A 21,611-nucleotide genomic window follows, 5' to 3' on the forward strand; every position below is an offset into this window, starting at 1 on the left:
GTCAACTTAGTGTATGTAAACTTCTGACCCACTGGAATTGTGATACAGTGAAGTAATCGGTCTGTAAACAATTGTTGGAAAGATTACTTGTCATGCACAAAGTAGATGTCTTAACCGCCTTGCCAAATCTATAGTTTGTTAACAATAAATTTGTGGAGTGGTTGAAAACAAGTTTTAATGACTCCAACCTAAGTGTATGTAGTTCCGACTTCAACTGTATATTGTGGTGCTGAAACTTGAAGAAGCAGCCGCGGCACAATCAATCGGAAATGGACAGCTTATGGTCATGAAACCGGATTCATTTTAATTAGATTTACTATCAACGAGGGCTTTGTGTTGGAGCCTGTCTTCTTCTTATTTTCCTATTCAAGAAAAGAGGTAGGTCTACATGTTTGATAGACGAAAATAGGCTATAGGCTGCTATATCCATAGATTTTCCAGTCAATTCCTCTACCCACCATGCTCTTTTTAAATGGCCTACCTCAGTGTCAGTGAAGGGCTGTTGACTTAAAACCAAGACTTGAATTGAGGGGGTATTAGAGGGTATGCCATAGGCCTACCCTTTTATTAAAGAAAATGGTAAAAAGTACAGACCCCTTGGCTTAAGATTTTGAAGAAAATAAAACAGATCCGAAGCTGAATAAACAGCATGTTCATTACACAGGTGCACCTTGTGCCGGGGACAATAAAAGGCCACAAAAATAATTTTATGTTAATTTATCCACCATAAGCTGCCTTCAATGTCGTTTTAGAGAATTTGCAGTACGTCCAACCGGCCTTAAAACCGCAGACCACGTATAACTATGCCAGCCCAGGACCTCCACATCCGGCTTCTTTACCTGCGGGATCATCTGAGACCAGCTACCCGGACAGCTGATGAAACTGAGGAGTATTTCTGTCTGTAATAAAGCCCTTTTTATAGAGAAAGTAATTCTGATTGGCTGTGCCTGGCTTCCAAGTGGGTGGGCCTATGGCTGCGCCCCTGCCCAGTCATGTGAGATTCCTAGATTAGCACCTAATGAATTCATTTAAATTGACTGATTTCTTTATATGGACTATAACTCAGTAAAATCGTTGAAATTGTTGCGTTTTATGTTTTTGTTCAGTTTTTAACAGCGCTTTGGTCCGCAATGCTCGAAACAAGCTGTAAAATACCTGGGAAAGACATGACAGCGATGCATATGGGGATATCATTGTTTAGTTTCTATGACATTCAGAGGCTGAGTTACAACCGTCTATAGCCAAGGAGACAAAAAATGTACTTTGCTTGGGAAGCAATCGAATTCTGTCACTATCAATTGATTAAGCTATTCACTTTCTGTACAATAGATGTTTAAACCTAGACAGATTTTTGGGAAACACTTGTGATCTTCTCTTTTTGGGTTAAGCCACGGAAGAAAAGTAGCCAGCAGTTAAAGCTTCCATTTTTTTTCCATAGGTCTACTCTGGGGTGGAACGGTAGGCCTAACTTTTGAAAGTACCATGCTCAGATTCATAATGACATCTCAAATATAATTATTTGCAAACAGGAACAGTTTTGTTGCAAACAAGGCACACTGATTTGGTATTGGAGAAATAGGATAAGATGAACACAGGCCTATCTCTGTCCATTCTTAGCCTGTAATTTGTGTGGTATTAAAATATTCTGTTAATATGTAAATTGACGCAGAATTGCATGAAATGTTTATAAAAGACAATTTTTCTTGGACCTGCAAATACAATGATAGATTCAGGCAATGCTTTTACAATGGATATCTTTCAACCCCTACTCTTGTCGACGGTGGTCTGCGAACCCACAACCTGGCCCGCAGCCCTGTGTGCTATCAAAATTCCTGCATTGCCATGTAACGCTTACAGGATGAAGAACAGTTTCTACAACTGCATATCTAAGCCGCTGGTCTGTCCAAGAAGTGAGGGTAAACGGTAGACATGTTCTTGATCCACTTTGTTTGAATTATTATTTTGCATATAGGGGAGGGTCACTTTTTTTTCAAGGGTTAAGGGAGGATTTAGCTAAAATATATTTTGGTGAAGGGAAGGCCATCACTTTCATTTCAGATTCCAGATTTTCTCCATGTAACCCTTATTATAAATAACGTTCAATATAATGGTGCCACCTTCTGGTACTCTGAGGCTACCACTATTCATATAAGCAAATCAAAATACATTTTATTTTTGAGATTCTTCAACAAAGCCACCCTTTGCCTTGATGACAGCTTTGCACATTCTTGGCATTCTCTCAACCAGCTTCATGAGGTAATCACCTGGAATGCATTTTAATTAACAGGTGTGCTTTTGTTTGTGAAATTTCTTTGAGCCAATCAGTTGTGTTGTGACAAGGTAGGGGTGGTATACAGAAGATAGCCCTATTTGGTAAAATACCAAGTCCATATTATGGCAAGAACAGCTCAAATAAGCAAAGAGAAACAGCCCATCATTACTTTAAGACATGAAGGTCAGTCAATCTGGAAAATGTCAAGAACTTTCTTCAAGTGCAGTCGTAAAAACGTCTCTCATGAGGACCGCCACAGGACAGGAAGACTGCTGCAGAGGATAAGTTCATTAGAGTTAACTGCACCTCAGATTGCAGCCCAAATAAGAGTTCAAGTAACAGACACATCTCAACTGTTCAGAGGAAACTGTGAATCAGGTCTTCATGGTCAAACTGCTGCAAAGAAACCACACCAATGAGAAGAGACTTGTTTGGGCTAAGAAACACAAGCAATGGACATTAGATCGGTGGAAATGTGTCCTTTGGTCTGATTAGTCCAAATTATAGATTTTTGGTTCCAACCGCCGTGTCTTTGTGAGATGCAGAGTACGTGAACAGATCTCTGCATGTGTGGTTCCCACCGTGATGCATGGAGGTTTGCTGGTGACACTGATTTATTTAGAATTCAAGGCACACTTAACCAGGACATTCTGCAACTATACGCCAACTCGGCTGGTTTGCGCTTAGGACTACATTTACATTACATTTAAGTCATTTAGCAGACGCTCTTATCCAGAGCGACTTACAAATTGGTGCATTCACCTTATGACATCCAGTGGAACAGCCACTTTACAATGACTATAATTTGTTTTTCAACAGGACAATGACCCAAAACACACCTCCAGACTATGTAAGGGCTATTTGACTAAGAAGAGTGATGGATTCCTGCAACAGATGACCTGGCCTCTCCAATCACCCAAAATATATTTTGAGGAGTTTAACACTTTTTTGGTTACATGATTCTGTGTGTTATTTCATAGTTTAGAGGTCTTCACTATTATTCTACAACATAGAAAATAGTAAAAATAAAGAAAAACCCTTGAATGAGTAGGTGTCAACTTTTGACTGGTACTGTATATATATATATATATGTAGAGAGAGATCAACTATTTATGTTCCTCTTTCACACCCCAACAATCTGCCATTAGCTACATCTTGGAAACTGCTACCATCAATAGTGTAGAGGCCTAGCAGAGAGATTTAAAGGACTTCAAGTAGTGAGCTCACTGGGCATTTAATGCGCTCACCTAATTACACAGCGATTCAATTAAAGGCTCCGAATGTTCACGGGCCCCTGTGTTCAGATGTGTGTGTGTAGTTATGTTGTGCTGAAATGTTCTTTGGTTAACAAAATGACAAAATACAGTTTATGATGAAGTATTCTATACCATACTACTTAATGTTGAATTACATTATTTTGTTACTAAACTTCTACACCAGACTAAACCAACTCAAAATTGTTAGTAAGAATCAAGTTTAAAAAACACACACAACCTCTCAATCTTGATATAGTCAGGAATTTAATCAAAAACAAGAGATTTTTTAGATCAAAATGTACATGGCACGCCACTCCAAGGCCCTTCCCTCAAACACATCCATTCCAGCCACACTTCCGTCTTTCCAGTTAAAAGAGTAACGCCCCTGTTTTCCAGCGCTGCACCACAATTGTTAGGTACACAAATTACCTGAGATGTTTTCAATCTATTTGGTTTGTATGCAATCTATATCACACTGGAATAGAATAATGGCCTCTAGTATTTACTACCATAAAAACAATTTAATTAAGGCAGACGGTTAACTGGCACAGGAACAGTTTCCCCCAAAACCTCCACGTCGCATACTAACACAACCATTGGTTTGCAGAGCACAATACTTGACAAAACATGACAATACTTGACATAATATTAAATGAATAACGGCAATAACTTGATAAAAACAAAACGGCATATAGTTCTATAACTGGAATGAATTTAGTGTGGAATGTTTAATTGCATCTTTACAGATAAATAGATTTAGGTAATTTCTCCCTTTTTTTCCCAGCAGTGAGTTGTCACTGGAATCAGCCTTGTATGAATTATCTTGCTAGCACATCCTCTTCATTCCTGAGGGGAATGGCAAAAATAATGGATCCAATCACAAATGGAGTGAATCATTCATTTAATAGCCACGGCACCAGTGTTCAGTCATTACAACCAGATGTTTATTCCAGTCCATGTAGCTAAATTACCATTTGGTGCTGTGACATTGTCAAAACTATTTCTTAATAATGAGAAATTGTGACAAACCTACAATTTTGGAAAGAATGCATGTGCTTAAAACAGACGTTGGCAATTTAAATCGCACCAGAAAAACAAAATAATTTACATTTGGTTTGGTCAATAGTGAAACGTAGAGTGAACATGGTCTGTTTCAAAATGTAGCCAACCCTGTGGTCCTGATGTTCTGAACCCCACAAAATTCCCTTTACCATCATTGGCCCATTTACATAGAAATCAGTTAAATTGTTAATGTACATAAATTCAACAGACAAAGCAGTCAGACTGACTCGTACAATGCAGACTGGAGCACAGATCCTGGTACACTGACAAAGAGCGAGCGGTAGCCCCGCCCCGTAGGTTTGTGTGGAGTAAAGGGGAGGGGGGTAAAGGGGTTTTGGAAAGGCAGCTCTGAAGTCAGAGGTGGTGTGGTCCTCTGGCTGTTTTGGTCCTAGCCCAGCCCAGCTAGGTGATATCCACAGTGGGTGGTGTTAAGTGAGGACTTGTCTGATCTCGCGGTGGACGTAGCACAGGAAGTCCATGTAAGAGGCTCCACCGTGGAGCCCCTTGTCCTCTACCAGGTGCTGGCGGAACATAATCTCAGACTGGTCCTTCTGCTTCACAATCATGAGCTATGGGGGGGGGGGTAAAAATGGGGACATAGTCAGCTTATGACTTTCACTCAAACTTGAGGAATAAAACTGTGCACTGGAGTCCTGCTGCTTGTTTCTCCCTGGCACTTAATTGATAAATTGTGAGAATAGACACCAAAAATATTTCACTACTCCTTACATTTGACAATTGCTTACAGGCAAAACCAGGTAAGCTTGAGCAGCCTGTTGAATTTGATCTGTTAGTGTCCAGGGCTTAAGACAGTTGTGGTCAATTTTGTTACATGTTTGTTTCCCAATTCATCAAACAGATATTCTGTAAACTGGTCATCTCTGTATACCCGTCGCAAGACCCACTGGTTTTTGCTTATTTATAAAACCCTCTTAGGTCTCACTCCCCCCCCCCCCCATCTGCGATATCTACTGCAGCCCTCATCCTCCACCTGTTCTGCCAGTCACATTCTGTTATAGGTCCCCAAAGCTCACACATCCCTGGGTCGCTCATCTTTTCAGTTCGCTGCAGCTAGCGACGAACGAGCTGCAACAAACACTCGAACTGGACAGTTTTATCTCAATCTCCTCATTCAAAGACTCAATCATGGACACTCTTACTGACAGTTGTGGCTGCTTTGCGTGATGTATTGTTGTCTCTACCTTCTTGCCCTTTGTGCCATTGTCTGTGTCCAACAATGTGTGTACCCTGTTTTGTGCTGCTGTCATGTTGTGGTCTTAAGTCTCTCTTTGTGTTGTGTTGTCTCTTGTTGTGATATGTGTTTTGTCCTTTATTTATATTTTTAATCCCAGCCTCTATCCCCGCAGGTCTTTTGCCTTTTGGTAGGCCGTCATTGTAAATAAGAATTTGTTCTTAACCGACTTGCCTAGCTAAATAAATGTAAATAAAAATAAATACCATTCTTTCATTATATCAAAGTAGTTTAGACATCCAGGGGAAAGTATGCATTGTAACAGTAACCAACATTGAATACTGTACCTTCATGGAGCTGGGCCTCTGGTCAAGCAAGGAGTCAACGATGGAGCGCAGCTTCTTAGACTGGGGGTTATCCAGCTCTGGTAGGGACCTCTGGAAAGCACACACATGAATATTAGTGATATGCTGTGCTTTCTACACAGTCTAGAATTAACTTTTCAAATATCTCAACCATCTGAACTAATGGTATCTAACTAACTTCAGTGTTTCCAAACACCATATTCTGTAGAGCTTGGGGGGTTAAGGAAGTTATTGTCCTCACCAGGTCAACGGGCACATGGGCGAGGGAGGGCACGTTGAAGATGCTCTGGATCATCTCTGGGGGGCAGGCCTGACCCAGCCACAGGAAGAGGGAGCACCCATTCTCCAGCAGGAACATGCCTGCATCTGTCAGGCGCTCTTCAGAGCAGCGCACCGGAGTTGGCACCACGTCACTGGCAACGTCCATGTTGTGCTGGAAGAAAAGGAATCGATTAATAAATGTACTTTATTGAAGGAATGAGGCTGGAGAAATGAGGAGGCTTTACCAATATCAAGATAGCTTGACAAGTTAAATCCATTTTTCATTTAGGTCAGAGTGAGCGGTAATCCAGAGTTTGCAGCATATTATTAGGAGGACCATTCCACCCCTAATTATGCAATATTACAGTGTTGCTTTAAAAACAATTGCAGTGTTTGGTGACACACAAATTAAAACAATATGAATTACAAGTGCCTGGCCACGTCCCAGCAAACACTGCAATTGAAGCGAAGGAGAACAATTGCCATTGTCTGAGACATTTGGTCACAATTACGAAGCATGTAATTATTCTGAGGGAAACTTATATATTTAACCTCAAACACACTTCTCAGAAGTCTTTCATGGACACCATTTACTGAGCTTTTCTTACCACAAAATGGCAGGTTTTGATAAAGTGCTGGGTAATTGTTTGTGTGCTGGCATGCAATACACAGCCTCATACACTGCCATCATATTTATGGAATTAGTTGGCATATCAAATAAGAGGATGTCACACCTTAGGGATGCCAATACCAAATAACTAGTAAATGTAGTTGCTTATAGGAGACGCGCACTGAAAGGCTGCCCTCTGCTGTTCATCTGTAAACGGTTCTTTACCTCAGAATCCTTCGGCTAGCCTGGGATCCACACAGAATATCTTTGTTTCTTTATTGTATCACTTGTAGTCAGAACTCAGCACTGATTTGAGTACATGAAGTGGGATTGGGAAGAGTGATATAAAACTACTAAGAGAGGTCCATTAGCCTCAATGAGAAAGGAAACATTCATTTAAAAAGACATAATTGCAGTTGGTAAAAAGGACGAGAGAGTATGTGTGTGTGTGTGGGTGTGGGATAAGGCAGGAGAGAGTGCTTAGTGTGTTGTCTCACCAGTGGGATAAGGCGTGGATAGAGCAGCAGCTGGGTATCCTCCACCCCCATGGCTGTGGTGCTGAGTCTCTGGTGAGCCCTGTCATCTGTAGAGAGCTCAGCGCTGCCCACCAGGGGACCAGTCTTCAACAGGCTGTTTAAGTAAACCGGAAACACCTTCATGGCATCAGGCAGGATCAGCTACACGAGGAGAGACGAGCTAGTGAGAACACTCCTAATACACACAGGACTCCCTAACGCCACAGTAATATTGTTTGTTTGCAATTCTTGAAAAGACGAAAGCAAGCATAAAACTGCAGTTGGAATCAATCGTGCCGGAATCTGTCTTATCAGTTTACTTTGGTACTCTGCACCTGTACGTTTCTGGATGTTAGTACACTTCTTTGAAACTAGATCCTTGAGATGTCCCTAGAGACCATGTTGCTCCATGTTCAGTTTCTAGCATTCACACACTGACCTATGAGTCAATCACACCACAATCTTACACACCTCACTCAGTGCCGGATTAGTAGAAATCTTTCACATATTACCCTACATACACAAAGACAATTTGTCACAACTTGAGAATAAAGTTTTCTATTCAAGTTAACTGTGTTGTATGCCACTGACCTGGCTGGCAGCGGAGGGACTGGCACAGTTTTTCCTGTAGCAGGCCAGCATGTGGGCCGCCTGGTTGACCAGGATCTCCTTCACCGTCTTCAGGGGCTGGTTCAGCATGGCACGGTATGCTGAGAGGAAGAGGGCATTTGAAGGTCAGTAACTGTGTTCCCACACCAAAGCTGTCTGAAGTGCTCTCATACAAGGGGTTTGCTTGTCACTAATACTTTATGGGAGGTATATGGGTTACTTCACCTCTTAGTTTTCTTAAGGTGATTTACATATACAAGGTAGCTAAAGTGAAGCATGAAGTGTTTTGAAAATTACAGATAATCATGAATAATGATGAGTGAAAAGTTATGCACAAAGATCATACCCACAAGACATGCTAACCTCTCACCATGACCAATAATAGGAGAGGCTAGCATTTTGGGGGGGGGGTATGATATTTATGCCCGTTACTTTCTCATCATTATTCACGATTCATTAATGTTTATCTATAATGTGAATGCTACCATGATTAATGTAGAAGTGTTTAGAATCATATTCTATTATTGTTTACAATAAAATGACAATACATTTACTATTCATTTCTATTGGGCACTAAATCATCCAATACACAACCAATCTACAAACTAGTTGGATGCATTTGCAGTCACACGCTTAATGTCATCATTGCATACTTGGAATATTGGACCAAATAATATTTTGGCTACTTTAAAACACATAAGTGACTTGTCCAAATACTTTTGGTCCCCATGTACAAAAAGTGCTGTAATTTCAAATCCAAAGTGCTGGAGTACAGAGCCAAAATTACAACAAATATTGGCACTGTCCAAATACTTTGAGCTCACTGTACCCTATATGGGTATGAGTATTTTTGAATTTTTATTTATTTAACCAGGTAGGCAAGTTGAGAACAAGTTCTCATTTACAATTGCGACCTGGCCAAGATAAAGCAAAGCAGTTCGACACATACAACAACACAGTTACACATGGAATAAACAAACATACAGTCAATAATACAGTAGAAAAATAAGTCTATATACAATGTGAGCAAATGAGGTGAGATAAGGGAGGTAAAGGGGTAGAAAAGGCCGTGGTGGAGAAGTAAATACAATATAGCAAGTAAAACACTGGAATCGTAGATATGCAGTGGAAGAATGTGCAAAGTAGAGAGAAATAATGGGGTGCAAAGGAGCAAAATAAATAAATACAGTAGGGGAGAGGTAGTTGTTTGGGCTAAATTATAGATGGGCTATGTACAGGTGCAGTAATCTGTGAGCTGCTCCGACAGCTGGTGCTTAAAGCTAGTGAGGGAGATAAGTGTTTCCAGTTTGAGATTTTTGTAGTTCGTTCCAGTCATTGGCAGCAGAGAACTGGAAGGAGAGGCGGCCAAAGGAAGAATTGGTTTTGGGGGTGACCAGAGAGATATACCTGCTGGAGCGCGTGCTACAGGTGGGTGCTGCTATGGTGACCAGCGAGCTGAGATAAGGGGGGACTTTACCTAGCAGGGTCTTGTAGATGACCTGGAGCCAGTGGGTTTGGCGACGAGTTTGAAGCGAGGGCCAGCCAACGAGAGCGTACAGGTCGCAGTGGTGGGTAGTATATGGGGCTTTGGTGACAAAACGGATGGCACTGTGATAGACTGCATCCAATTTATTGAGTAGGGTATTGGAAGCTATTTTGTAAATGACATCACCGAAGTCGAGAGTCGGTAGGATGGTCAGTTTTACAAGGGTATGTTTGGCAGCATGAGTGAAAGATGCTTTGTTGCGAAATAGGAGGCCAATTCTAGATTTAACTTTGGATTGGAGATGTTTGATGTGAGTCTGGAAGGAGAGTTTACAGTCTAACCAGACACCTAGGTATTTGTAGTTGTCCACATATTCTAAGTCAGAACCGTCCAGAGTAGTATGCTGTATATAATGCAGAATTACACATCAGCCAGCTATGTTCTACTACTAAGTGGTATTTAACTGATTATTTATACCTGAATCTCATTCAATATGCCTAGATGGGAAGGAGCGAATATATTCAAACAGGAAACATAAATGAACATTCCAAGTGGACAAGCCCAGGAGGCATATCTTCTGCAATCAAACCTTTTGGTAACTTCTATGAGGCAAACATACATAATGCCTTTAAAGTGGATTTATCAAATCAATTTATATAGCCCTTCTTACATCAGCTGATATCTCAAAGTGCTGTACAGAAACACAGCCAAAACCCCAAACAGCAAGCAATGCAGGTGTAGAAGCACGGTGGCTAGGAAAAACTCCCTAGAAAGGCCAAAACCTAGGAAGAAACCTAGAGGAACCTGGCTGTGCCGGGTGGAGATTATAACAGAACATGGCCAAGATGTTCAAATGTTCATAAATGACCAGCATGGTCAAATAATAATAATCACAGTAGTTGTCGAGGGTGCAACAAGTCAGCACCTCACATTTATAATGTCTTTTGATATACATAGGATATTTCCCTCATTTGGACCATACTGACACAGGGCTAAAGACAGTAATACTCTGCTGTGTGTAGTCACCTGACTTGGCGAAGAAGTTGATGAGGGCGTCCGTCTCACAGCTCTTGTAGAGCTCAGACAGCTGGGCGCTGCAGTTCAGACTGAGGTTGTGGATCCGCAGACGCCGCTGGCCGCTGATGGTCGTGTACAGCAATGCACACTGGGAAACAGAACACACACAGAAGCCATTAGTGTGTCTAAAGACTGCCAGGGTTTTAATCTAACATATCAGAGTGAGATGTTTAAGGCTTTGTGGAACCCTTGCCTGAAAACACACATTGTGAAAGGGATATATTGCCAGTGTTGGAAAAAGTACTCTTGTACAAGTACATAGATGTGTAAAAGTTAAGATGCCTTAATAAAAAATTACTCAAGTAAAAGTCACCCAGTAAAATACTTAGTGTCTAAAAGTATTTGGTTTTAAATGTACTTGAGTACTTTTTCCACCACTGTACTTAATTGTCATACTTGAGTAAAAGTAAAAAGTTAAAGTAAATGTTATACATAAAATTCCTTTTACTAAGCAAACCAGACAGCCTGATTATTATTAATTGTATTTATGGATAGCCAGGGGCACACGCCAACACAATTTATAAATGCAGTATGTGTGTTTAGTCCGCCAGATATTATATTGATAGGTGCATGAATTGGACCATATTGCTGTCCTGCCTGAGCATTCGAAATGTAACGTGTACTTTTTGGTGTAGGAAAATGTATGGGAGTAAAAAGTACATATTTTCTTTCGGAATGTAGTGGAGTTAAAGTTGTCAAATTAAATAGTAACGTACAGATACCTTCAAAAACGACTTAAGTGGTACTTCAACAACTTTACACCACTGGTTATTAAATGGGATGCATATTTTTATTTTGGTTGCAGTCAAATACCCACTTTGCAGTGAGCCTAAATATCTATTAGTGGTAACCCCTCTAAAATCAGATTCAGTGTTCGTTTTGAGTTTTTTGAGTGGTGTACGAGAGACACACCTGCATGAGAGCGCCCGTCTCCTCGCTAAGTGTGTCATCGTGTTTGAACTCCACCGTCACAGCCTTGTCACAGTCCACGGCGGCCATCTCCACGTCTGTGGTGTTGTTCATGTGGATGGCACCAAAGAAGTCTGTAGCCCTGAAGCCTGGAAGGAGAGACGAGGGAAACATATTAGTAAGTATCTTGGCGTGGCACTACAGTCCAGCAGTTTTAAAACCAATTTTACCTCAAATTTGAATCAATTAATAATGTATTATCTGGCGGTGTTGTAAAACTGTTGGAAACAACAAAAAAATCCTACACATCGAGACTACATATTTTGCAGTTCCTGAGTACATACAAGGGCAATGAAATGAGCTCATACACTTAATACACTAGATGTCTGAATTACCTGTGCTGGTGCGGACTCTCATGATGGCATCAAACCCGATGGCCTTCTCCACATCCTTCCTCAGGTCACTCAGGAAATGCTGTCCATCCCTTTCCATCTGAAATACAACCACAACCACAAGGTGGCAGAGTTTCCCCAATTTACCCTCCATGGACTATTGTACCAGGGCCAAGATCAATGTGATTCAGGCTCTAATGCATTTAAGGTAATTTGATACATCACATGTGTTCAATAACAGAACTGATGGACTCAAATGGCAGTTTGGACAAAATCCAATGTTCTGTGGCATACTATGAGCAATCTGGGGAAACTATCCCGTTTTACCATGCCATGTTTGGTGGTGGTGCCTGACTCAGACCTAGGCTCCAGAGGCTGTGACTAAGTTGCTCCCTCCTTACAATGACATTATCACATGATTTCTTTATTGATTTCTTTTACTTTATGGACTGTGCACTGCAGTTCAGCTCTTAGCTGCCAATGTACACCCAGTAACAAAATATTTATATGTTTGTTGTGGTGTCTGTCCTCGGCTGTGTGTGTGATGTGTAAGTACCTGGAAGTTGCTGTACTTGAAGACGGAGCCTCCTGTGTGTGTGGCAACGTCTCCCATGGTGGCGATGTCCACATACTGGCTGGGGAAGAGGAAGAGGTCCACGCTGCAGCCCTGAGACACACAGTCCTTGGACAGCTGCTCATAGACAGCCTTCTGGGGCTGGAACAGAGTCTAGGACCCCGCAGGGGACCCAAACAAGACACACACACACACACGTTAGAAAGCAGGCTATGGATATCTCACACACTCAAAAAAAAATGTGATAGCCGATGATATGGTGCACTTAAAGTCTGCATTTTCAATACAAATTTAAAAAGACTGCCAATTTTGCTTCACCTTCTCTTTCTCTGTGTTAATCAACTTCTTGTCGTCCCTGTTCTTCAGTTTCCCAGGGGCCTCGGCGGTGGGGATGGAGGAGTGGAAGATGAACAGCTTGCCGCTGCATTCTGCTGCCTGGAGGACAAAAATAAATATCACACTAGAGACAGAGACGAGAGAGATAACAGAAGTGTGCTAATATAAGAATGCATGCACATGCATGCATTTCGTTGTGGGACTGTTTCAATGAAGGAGACAACATTGATTTGACCTGGACGGGTCTCTGTGTGTTCATTTTCAGTGAGGGATTCTATGGTTGGAGTTTAGGTCAACAGATTGCTAAGGCAATAGAGTCAACGGTCTTACCGCCCCAAATTAGTTGCTGACTCAAATCAAATCAAATTTTATTAGTCACATACACATGGTTAGCAGATGTTAATGCGAGTGTAGCGAAATGCTTGTGCTTCTAGTTCCGACAATGCAGTAATAACCAACAGTAATCTAACCTAACAATTCCACACTACTACCTTATACACACACACAAGTGTAAGGGATAAAGAATATGTACATAAAGATATATGGATGAGTGGTGGTACAGAACGGCATGGCAGATGCAGTAGATGGTATAGAGTACGGTATATACATATGAGATGAGTACTGTAGGGTATGTAAACATAAAGTGGCATAGTTTAAAGTGGCTAGTGGTACATGTATTGCATAAAGATGGCAAGATGCAGTAGATGATATAGAGTACAGTATATATACATATGAGATGGGTAATGTAGGGTATGTAAACATTGTATTAAGTGGCATTGCTTAAAGTGGCTAGTGGTACATTTTTACATAATTTCCATCAATTCCCATTTTTAAAGTGGCTGGAGTTGAGTCAGTATGTTGGCAGCGGCCGCTAAATGTTAGTGGTGGCTGTTTAACAGTCTGATGGCCTTGAGATAGAAGCTGTTTTTCAGTCTCTCGGTCCCTGCTTTGATGCACCTGTACTGACCTCGCCTTCTGGATGATAGCGGGGTGAACAGGCAGTGGCTTGGGTGGTTGTTGTCCTTGATGATCTTTATGGCCTTCCTGTGACATCGGGTGGTGTAGGTGTCCTGGAGGGCAGGTAGTTTGCCCCTGGTGATGCGTTCTGCAGACCTCACTACCCTCTGGAGAGCCTTACGGTTGTGGGCGGAGCAGTTGCCGTACCAGGCGGTGATACAGCCCGACAGGATGCTCTCGATTGTGCATCTGTAGAAGTTTGTGAGTGCTTTTGGTGACAAGCCGAATTTCTTCAGCCTCCTGAGGTTGAAGAGGCGCTGCTGCGCCTTCTTCACAACGCTGTCTGTGTGGGTGGACCAGTTCAGTTTGTCCGTGATGTGTACACCGAGGAACTTAAAACTTTCCACCTTCTCCACTACTGACCCGTCGATGTGGATAGGGGGGTGCTCCCTCTGCTGTTTCCTGAAGTCCACAATCATCTCCTTTGTTTTGTTGACGTTGAGTATGAGGTTATTTTCCTGACACCACACTCCGAGGGCCCTCACCTCCTCCCTGTAGGCCGTCTCGTCGTTGTTGGTGATCAAGCCTACCACTGTAGTGTCATCCGCAAACTTGATGATTGAGTTGGAGGCGTGCATGGCCACGCAGTCGTGGGTGAACAGGGAGTACAGGAGAGGGCTCAGAACGCACCCTTGTGGGGCCCCAGTGTTGAGGATCAGCGGGGTGGAGATGTTGTTACCTACCCTCACCACCTGGGGGCGGCCCGTCAGGAAGTCCAGGACCCAGTTGCACAGGGCGGGGTCGAGACCCAGGGTCTCGAGCTTGATGACGAGTTTGGAGGGTACTATGGTGTTAGACTCACCATTATGCTCACGTACTAGCATTTTCTGCAAGTCTGTCTGTTCGCATGTCAAATCCATTTGACCTCTACCACACATTCAATCAAACTGAAGGCAAGTCGTTGGGAAATATTCAGTTGGAGCCAATTAAATAAACAGTTCTATTAGGAAGCGAAAAGGAAAGTTGCAGAGTCATTGGGTTGGAGAAACTTTACTGCACAATGCCAATTGCAGAAGCGCAGTATAACAGTCTGTCGACAAAAGAAAACAATCCCTTTTTTTGGGGGGGGGGGGGGGGAGAGAAGAGTTGGCGGTAAGGAGGCTGTGACTGCAAAAAGTTCAGTTGGCCTCTACAGCTGTGATTTGTTTGGACTATTCTACTTCCTTTAGTTTTAAGCTTGGTTGATAAGCATCTAGTAGGATTACACAATGCACTGTATCAACTTATGTGCTTCTGTTGTCTTTTAATCTGTTGACTTTTCATTTCAATGTGCCAGTGTTTTTGTATCTGTCCTAATGTAAATAAACAATTCAAATGAAATCAGCACTTTAGAGTCCATCACCGCCTGGACAAAGTAACAGTTGACTTGCCATCTCCCCTTCCCTCGTGTGTGAGTGGGAGTTGACATCCAGCCTCTCACCTTCAGTGCCTCTACCCCAGCCTGGATGACGGGGGCAAAGACCGTCTCGCTCTCATTGGTGTCGGCAAACATGTCAGGGATCTGGTCCAGGAGACTGGACAGGGGTTAGGAGAAAAGGACAGTGTCACAATCATTCCCCACTGGTATAATGTTCTCAACACTTGGTAGATATACGTGTTAAATAGCTTTGTTTCATTGCCTCCTTTATGACAGCTAATCTGAACAGATAGTTAACTGGATGGACATTGACCGTAGTACTTTCACCCATCTGTGGTTTCCAAGGGATAAGGAAAGGAAGTCATTTTAGATTACTGGGACAGCCAGTGGTTGGCTCCAAAGGCAATGTCCTTACAATTCCACAGATCATTGGGGGACTATGATGCACAAGTAGGGTTCAGAAGAGTCCATTTCACAGGTCATACAAGTAGACAAAAACCCTGCAAGGCAGCAACTCAATTCTTCCAAAGTCATATTTGGATCTAAACCAAGGCCTCAACTCACATTTGTTTAATTATATCGGGAGTAAGAGATTTTGCCAAAAGTCCCTGTTTGAGATGGACTACCGCCATGTACTCTGTACGCCTGCATAGACATATCAAAATATCAAGTGGTAATAAATCATTTTGGTGCTGTGCCATACACAACTGCAAAGATAAGACTATTTTTCCATATAAATCCTCATGGGTCTTTTTAATATAAAATCCTTCCAGGGACCACTTAACCTCCTAAGAATTCTCTGGACGTAACTGTTTTTCAACTCCATCTTGGCGTTTATGATGAAAAGTAAAAAATTCATAAAATGTTTTGGTTAACAATTGTTTTTTTTAAAACTGCATTGTTGGTTAAGGTCTTGTAAGCATTTCACTGTAAGGTCTACCTACACCTGTTGTATTCAGCACGTGACAAATAAAAATTGATTTGATTTGAAACTAGAGATGCAGAGAAAATTAGGGTTTGGAAACCTGATGGGGAAGATAATCAAATGCTGTCATTCAACATTTATTTTCACCACATGTAACATGTAGCTCAGCTTCGACAGAAATACAGTTGGAGTCGGAAGTTTACATACACCTTAGCCAAATACATTTAAACTCAGTTTTTCACAATTCCTGACATTCAATCCTAGTAAAAATTCCTGGTTAGGTCAGTTAGGATTACCACTTTATTTTAAGAATGTGAAATGTCAGAATAATAGTAGAGAGAATGATTTCTTTCAGCTTTTATTTCTTTCATCACATCCCCAGTGGGTCAGAAGTTTACATACACTCAATTAGTATTTGGGAGGATTGCATTTAAAATTGATTAACTTGGCTCAAACATTTTGGGTAGCCTTCCACAAGCTTCCCACAATAAGTTAGGTGAATTTTGGCCCATTCCTCCTGACAGAGCTGGTGTAACTGAGTCAGGTTTGTAGGCCTCCTTGCGCGCACACGCTTTTTCAGTAGGATTGAGGTCAGGGCTTTGTGATGGCCACTCCAATACCTTGACTTTGTTGTACTTAAGACATTTTGCCACAACTTTGGAAGTATGCTTGGGATCATTGTCCATTTGGAAGACCCATTTGCGACCAAGCTTTAACTTCCTGACTGAAGTCTTGAGATGTTGCTTCAATATATCCACATAATTATCCTACCTCATGATGCCATCTATTTTGTGAAGTGCACCAGTTCCTTCTGCAGCAAAGCACCCCCACAAACATGATGTTGCCACCCCCGTGCTTCACGGTTGGGATGGTGTTCTTCGGCTTGCTAGCCGTTTCCTTCCAAACATAATGGTGGAAAATAAGTATTTGGTCACCTACAAACAAGCAAGATTTCTGGCTCTCACAGACCTGTAACTTCTTCTTTAAGAGGCTCCTCTGTCCTCCACTCGTTACCTGTATTAATGGCACCTGTTTGAACTTGTTATCAGTATAAAAGACACCTGTCCACAACCTCAAACAGTCACACTCCAAACTCCACTATGGCCAAGACCAAAGAGCTGTCAAAGGACACCAGAAACAAAATTGTAGACCTGCACCAGGCTGGGAAGTCTGAATCTGCAATAGGTAAGCAGCTTGGTTTGAAGAAATCAACTGTGGGAGCAATTATTAGGAAATGGAAGACATACAAGACCACTGATAATCTCCCTCGATCTGGGGCTCCACGCAAGATCTCACCCCGTGGGGTCAAAATGATCACAAGAACGGTGAACAAAAATCCCAGAACCACACGGGGGGACCTAGTGAATGACCTGCAGAGAGCTGGGACCAAAGTAACAAAGCCTACCATCAGTAACACACTACGCCGCCAGGGACTCAAATCCTGCAGTGCAAGACGTGTCCCCCTGCTTAAGCCAGTACATGTCCAGGCCTGTCTGAAGTTTGCTAGAGAGCATTTGGATGATCCAGAAGAAGATTGGGAGAATGTCATATGGTCAGATGAAACCAAAATATAACTTTTTGGTAAAAACTCAACTCGTCGTGTTTGGAGGACAAAGAATGCTGAGTTGCATCCAAAGAACACCATACCTACTGTGAAGCATGGGGGTGGAAACATCATGCTTTGGGGCTGTTTTTCTGCAAAGGGACCAGGACGACTGATCCGTGTAAAGGAAAGAATGAATGGGGCCATGTATCGTGAGATTTTGAGTGAAAACCTCTTTCCATCAGCAAGGGCATTGAATATGAAACGTGGCTGGGTCTTTCAGCATGACAATGATCCCAAACACACCGCCCGGGCAACGAAGGAGTGGCTTCGTAAGAAGCATTTCAAGGTCCTGGAGTGGCCTAGCCAGTCTCCAGATCTCAACCCCATAGAAAATCTTTGGAGGGAGTTGAAAGTCCGTGTTGCCCAGCAACAGCCCCAAAACATCACTGCTCTAGAGGAGATCTGCATGGAGGAATGGGCCAAAATACCAGCAACAGTGTGTGAAAACCTTGTGAAGACTTACAGAAAACGTTTGACCTCTGTCATTGCCAACAAAGGGTATATAACAAAGTATTGAGATAAACTTTTGTTATTGACCAAATACTTATTTTCCACCATCATTTGCAAATAAATTCATAAAAAATCCTACAATGTGATTTTCTGGAATTTTTTTTCTCATTTTGTCTGTCATAGTTGAAGTGTACCTATGATGAAAATTACAGGCCTCTCTCGTCTTTTTAAGTGGGAGAACATGCACAATTGGTGGCTGACTAAATACTTTTTTGCCCCACTGTAGATACTTTTGTACCCGTTTCCTCCAGCATCGTCACAAGGTCCTTTGCTGTTGTTCTGGGATTGATTTTCACTTTTCACACCAAAGTACGTTAATCTCTAGGAGACAGAACGCGTCTCCTTCCTGAGCGGTATGACGGCTGCATGGTCCCATGGTGTTTATACTTGCGTACGATTGTTTGTACAGATGAACGTGGTACCTTCAGGCGTTTGGAAATTGCTCCCAAGGATGAACCAGACTTCTGGAGGTCTACAATTATTTTTCTGAGGTCTTGGCTGATTTCTTTTGATTTTCCCATGATGTCAAGCAAAGAGGCACGGAGTTTGAAGGTAGGCCTTGAAATACATCCACAGGTACACCTCCAATTGACTAAAATGATGTCAATTATCCTATCAGAAGCCTATCAGGAATTTCCCAAGCTGTTTAAAGGTAGTGTCAACTTAGTGTATGTAAACTTCTGACCCACTTGAATTGTGATACAGTGAATTATATGTGAAATAATCTGTCTGTAAACAATTGTTGGAAAATTACTTGTGTCATGCGCAAAGTAGATGTCCTAACCGACTTGCCAAAACTATAGTTTGTTAACAAGAAATGTGTGGAGTGGTTTTAATGACTCCAACCTAAGTGTATGTAAACTTCCGACTTCAACTGTAGATGCACATCCATGGGCTTTGAGAAGGAGCTGGAGATAAAGACAAAGTATACGCTTAGCAAAAAGAAAACGACCACTACTAACACACTGCGCTCCAAAGTGAGATTCATCCAGACAAGATTTTCACCCTTTGGTGTTCATCAGGTTGTCTGACTTTGGAGCATAGATTGCAGTGTGCAGAGATCTTTTTTTTTTTTTTAACAAAGAGCTTCCATTGGGCTACATAAGCTAAAGAGTGGCAATGCCTTCTTCAAGAGTTTTAGTTTCCTCACATTACCTATGGCCATTCATACACACTAACTAACATATCTAAATATGAGAAAATATGCCATCAAGGATCCCTATTCAAATCAACTCATGTAAGATATGTGCCCTTTCTCTTACTTGTTGATGACTGCCCGCGACTCCTGGAAGTTGACAAGGAAGCCGTCGAGCAGCGGGACGAACATCTCTGCCGTGTCGGATACTACCATCATCTGGGGCTGGGCCAGGGCACTCTTCACGTTGTAGAAATGTAGGATCTTGTTGTAGGTGACGAAGCCCACCTTCAACATCGAGCTCTCAGCACCATCCTCTCTGTGGGGGAGGAAGAGAGGAAAAGTGGCAGATGAGTGTGTGTATGTGTGTGTCAATGGAGAGAGAGAGATGGAAAGAAAAAGAGAATAGCCTGACGTGAGTCATGAATTATAGTCATGTCATTGATCATATTTGTCTAACACACAGATTTGGGACCAGGTGACGAGGAGAGTTAGTATGTCAGAAAAGGGATTTTTCTTTTTTTACTAAGCATGCTGGTCCTTAGAGGGCACTATGTTACAGCGTATATGAACAACTTAGTTGTTGTAGTCGTTTATCCACTTCGACATAATGGCCAATAAGCAGCAAATAAGTCCCCTATTCTAAAGTGTTACTCTAAACATGATTTTTCAAAAGACAGTGTTCCTGATATGAACGGATCACAAATCAATGTGGATACACACTGTATGCACGCAGCGGTAGCTACCAGACATGGGTTCAAACACTATTTGAGATCACTTTAAAATACTACAGCTGATTGAACGTTCGTGGCGTAATGGAAACAATAGAATAGTTCCAAAAAGTGTAAAGTCCGCCCATTGCGCGTTTGCTTTGAAAAATTTCAAATAGTATTTTAACCCAGGTATGTTAGCTTCAGCTAAATATGCATACAGTACTACAACATAGAAAACAGTTAAGTCAAAGTTGACCTATGAAATTGCTCATGTCCTTTTTGGTCCATGTTTTGGTTATGGATGCTTCAGAGGTCATGTTAAATTAGAGAGCTAATGGCTTTCCCACAACTCTCCATGGACCACTCAGAGATCCTTACATCAAAGCTGAGGCCCTATTTCATGCTTGGTTCGAGGACCTTTGTATATTTATTTGCTCTACCAAAACAACTTCCCGCCCAATAAATTACAGTGAATTTTTAGGGTAGGCAACCGATGCGCTAAAAACATTCCTGGGGGCAGAATTGCTTTTTTAGAAAAGAAAAAAGAAAAAAAAGAAGTCTAATTCATGGGGATGGGCACCTACTGCAGCAGCCACCACTCAGCAAATGAAAAGGGCCATTACCCAGGCACGCCTAACAAACTTACACAAACATCTACGGAAAGGTGGAATAACAGAATATGGGATTGTTTATTGGCAGAGGAGAGTGGGAAGAAGAGAACAAGTGTGTTGGAGAGTTACACTTCAGAAGGTCCTGACTATGCTTTTTCTCTAGGAGGGGTAGTGGGGTATTGAGGCTTAGAGAGGCTGGAGGGGCTAAGGAGAGAGAGGCGTAGGGATGTTTTCCTTCAGGGCAAAGTGCTGATTGGTGAAGGAAACAAGGGGTCTCGTATGCTTTCAATTAAGCACGCACTTTCTCGCACATTAAACTACACCAACAATTTCCTTCTCTTTCTCACACACACACACACACACACACACACCTCTCCAACCTCAACAGAAGTTCAATTACATTAATAAGAAACTGTCAAGGAAATATAAGACTGTTTTCCTCCCTTTACAGATCTCGCCTTAATTTTCATGGACTGGAGAATTCTACGCAGTCGAGATGAAGAAAAAACAAAATCTACTTTATACACCTCTGTTTTGACGAGGCTAGAGGGAAAGTAGCTGCAGTAGCACAGAAAGAGAACCTGACCAAGTGTGACATAGACCAGAGCATTTGGAATTGACCTGTGGGACTAGTAGGTCTGTTGAACTGTATCTAAAATCATTCCCATCTGACAGGGGGCAACTGGGGTTTGTCTCCCTTTCTTTCTGAGCACTGCAAGAGCAATACAGAACATGTACCTCAACTCAATGTGAAGTCCCATAGAGCAGACTTCTATCTACATCATTCATAAGAACTGATAGAATTAGTCCGGCAATGCAGG

General features: G+C 42.0%; 1 protein-coding gene across 1 annotated transcript in view; it reads right to left on the bottom strand.

Moving 5' to 3' along the window:
* Nucleotides 1–4,412: 4,412 nt before the first annotated feature.
* Nucleotides 4,413–21,611, bottom strand: part of LOC139561774 (protein transport protein Sec24D-like) — a 31,314-nt gene continuing 14,115 nt past the window's right edge. Inside the window, exons 12-23 of the mRNA XM_071379052.1 lie at nucleotides 19,594–19,785; nucleotides 15,354–15,447; nucleotides 12,899–13,015; nucleotides 12,563–12,733; nucleotides 12,010–12,106; nucleotides 11,618–11,763; nucleotides 10,655–10,793; nucleotides 8,125–8,243; nucleotides 7,516–7,695; nucleotides 6,389–6,580; nucleotides 6,130–6,219; nucleotides 4,413–5,159 (exon numbers count right to left, since the gene is read on the bottom strand). Coding sequence (XP_071235153.1) covers nucleotides 5,019–5,159; nucleotides 6,130–6,219; nucleotides 6,389–6,580; nucleotides 7,516–7,695; nucleotides 8,125–8,243; nucleotides 10,655–10,793; nucleotides 11,618–11,763; nucleotides 12,010–12,106; nucleotides 12,563–12,733; nucleotides 12,899–13,015; nucleotides 15,354–15,447; nucleotides 19,594–19,785 — 1,678 coding nt within the window. The 3' untranslated portion in view covers nucleotides 4,413–5,018. The remainder of the gene's footprint in view (nucleotides 5,160–6,129; nucleotides 6,220–6,388; nucleotides 6,581–7,515; nucleotides 7,696–8,124; nucleotides 8,244–10,654; nucleotides 10,794–11,617; nucleotides 11,764–12,009; nucleotides 12,107–12,562; nucleotides 12,734–12,898; nucleotides 13,016–15,353; nucleotides 15,448–19,593; nucleotides 19,786–21,611) is intronic.

Source organism: Salvelinus alpinus, chromosome 31 (genome assembly GCF_045679555.1).
Source record: "Salvelinus alpinus chromosome 31, SLU_Salpinus.1, whole genome shotgun sequence".
In the NCBI taxonomy this organism is placed as follows: Eukaryota; Metazoa; Chordata; class Actinopteri; order Salmoniformes; family Salmonidae; genus Salvelinus; species Salvelinus alpinus.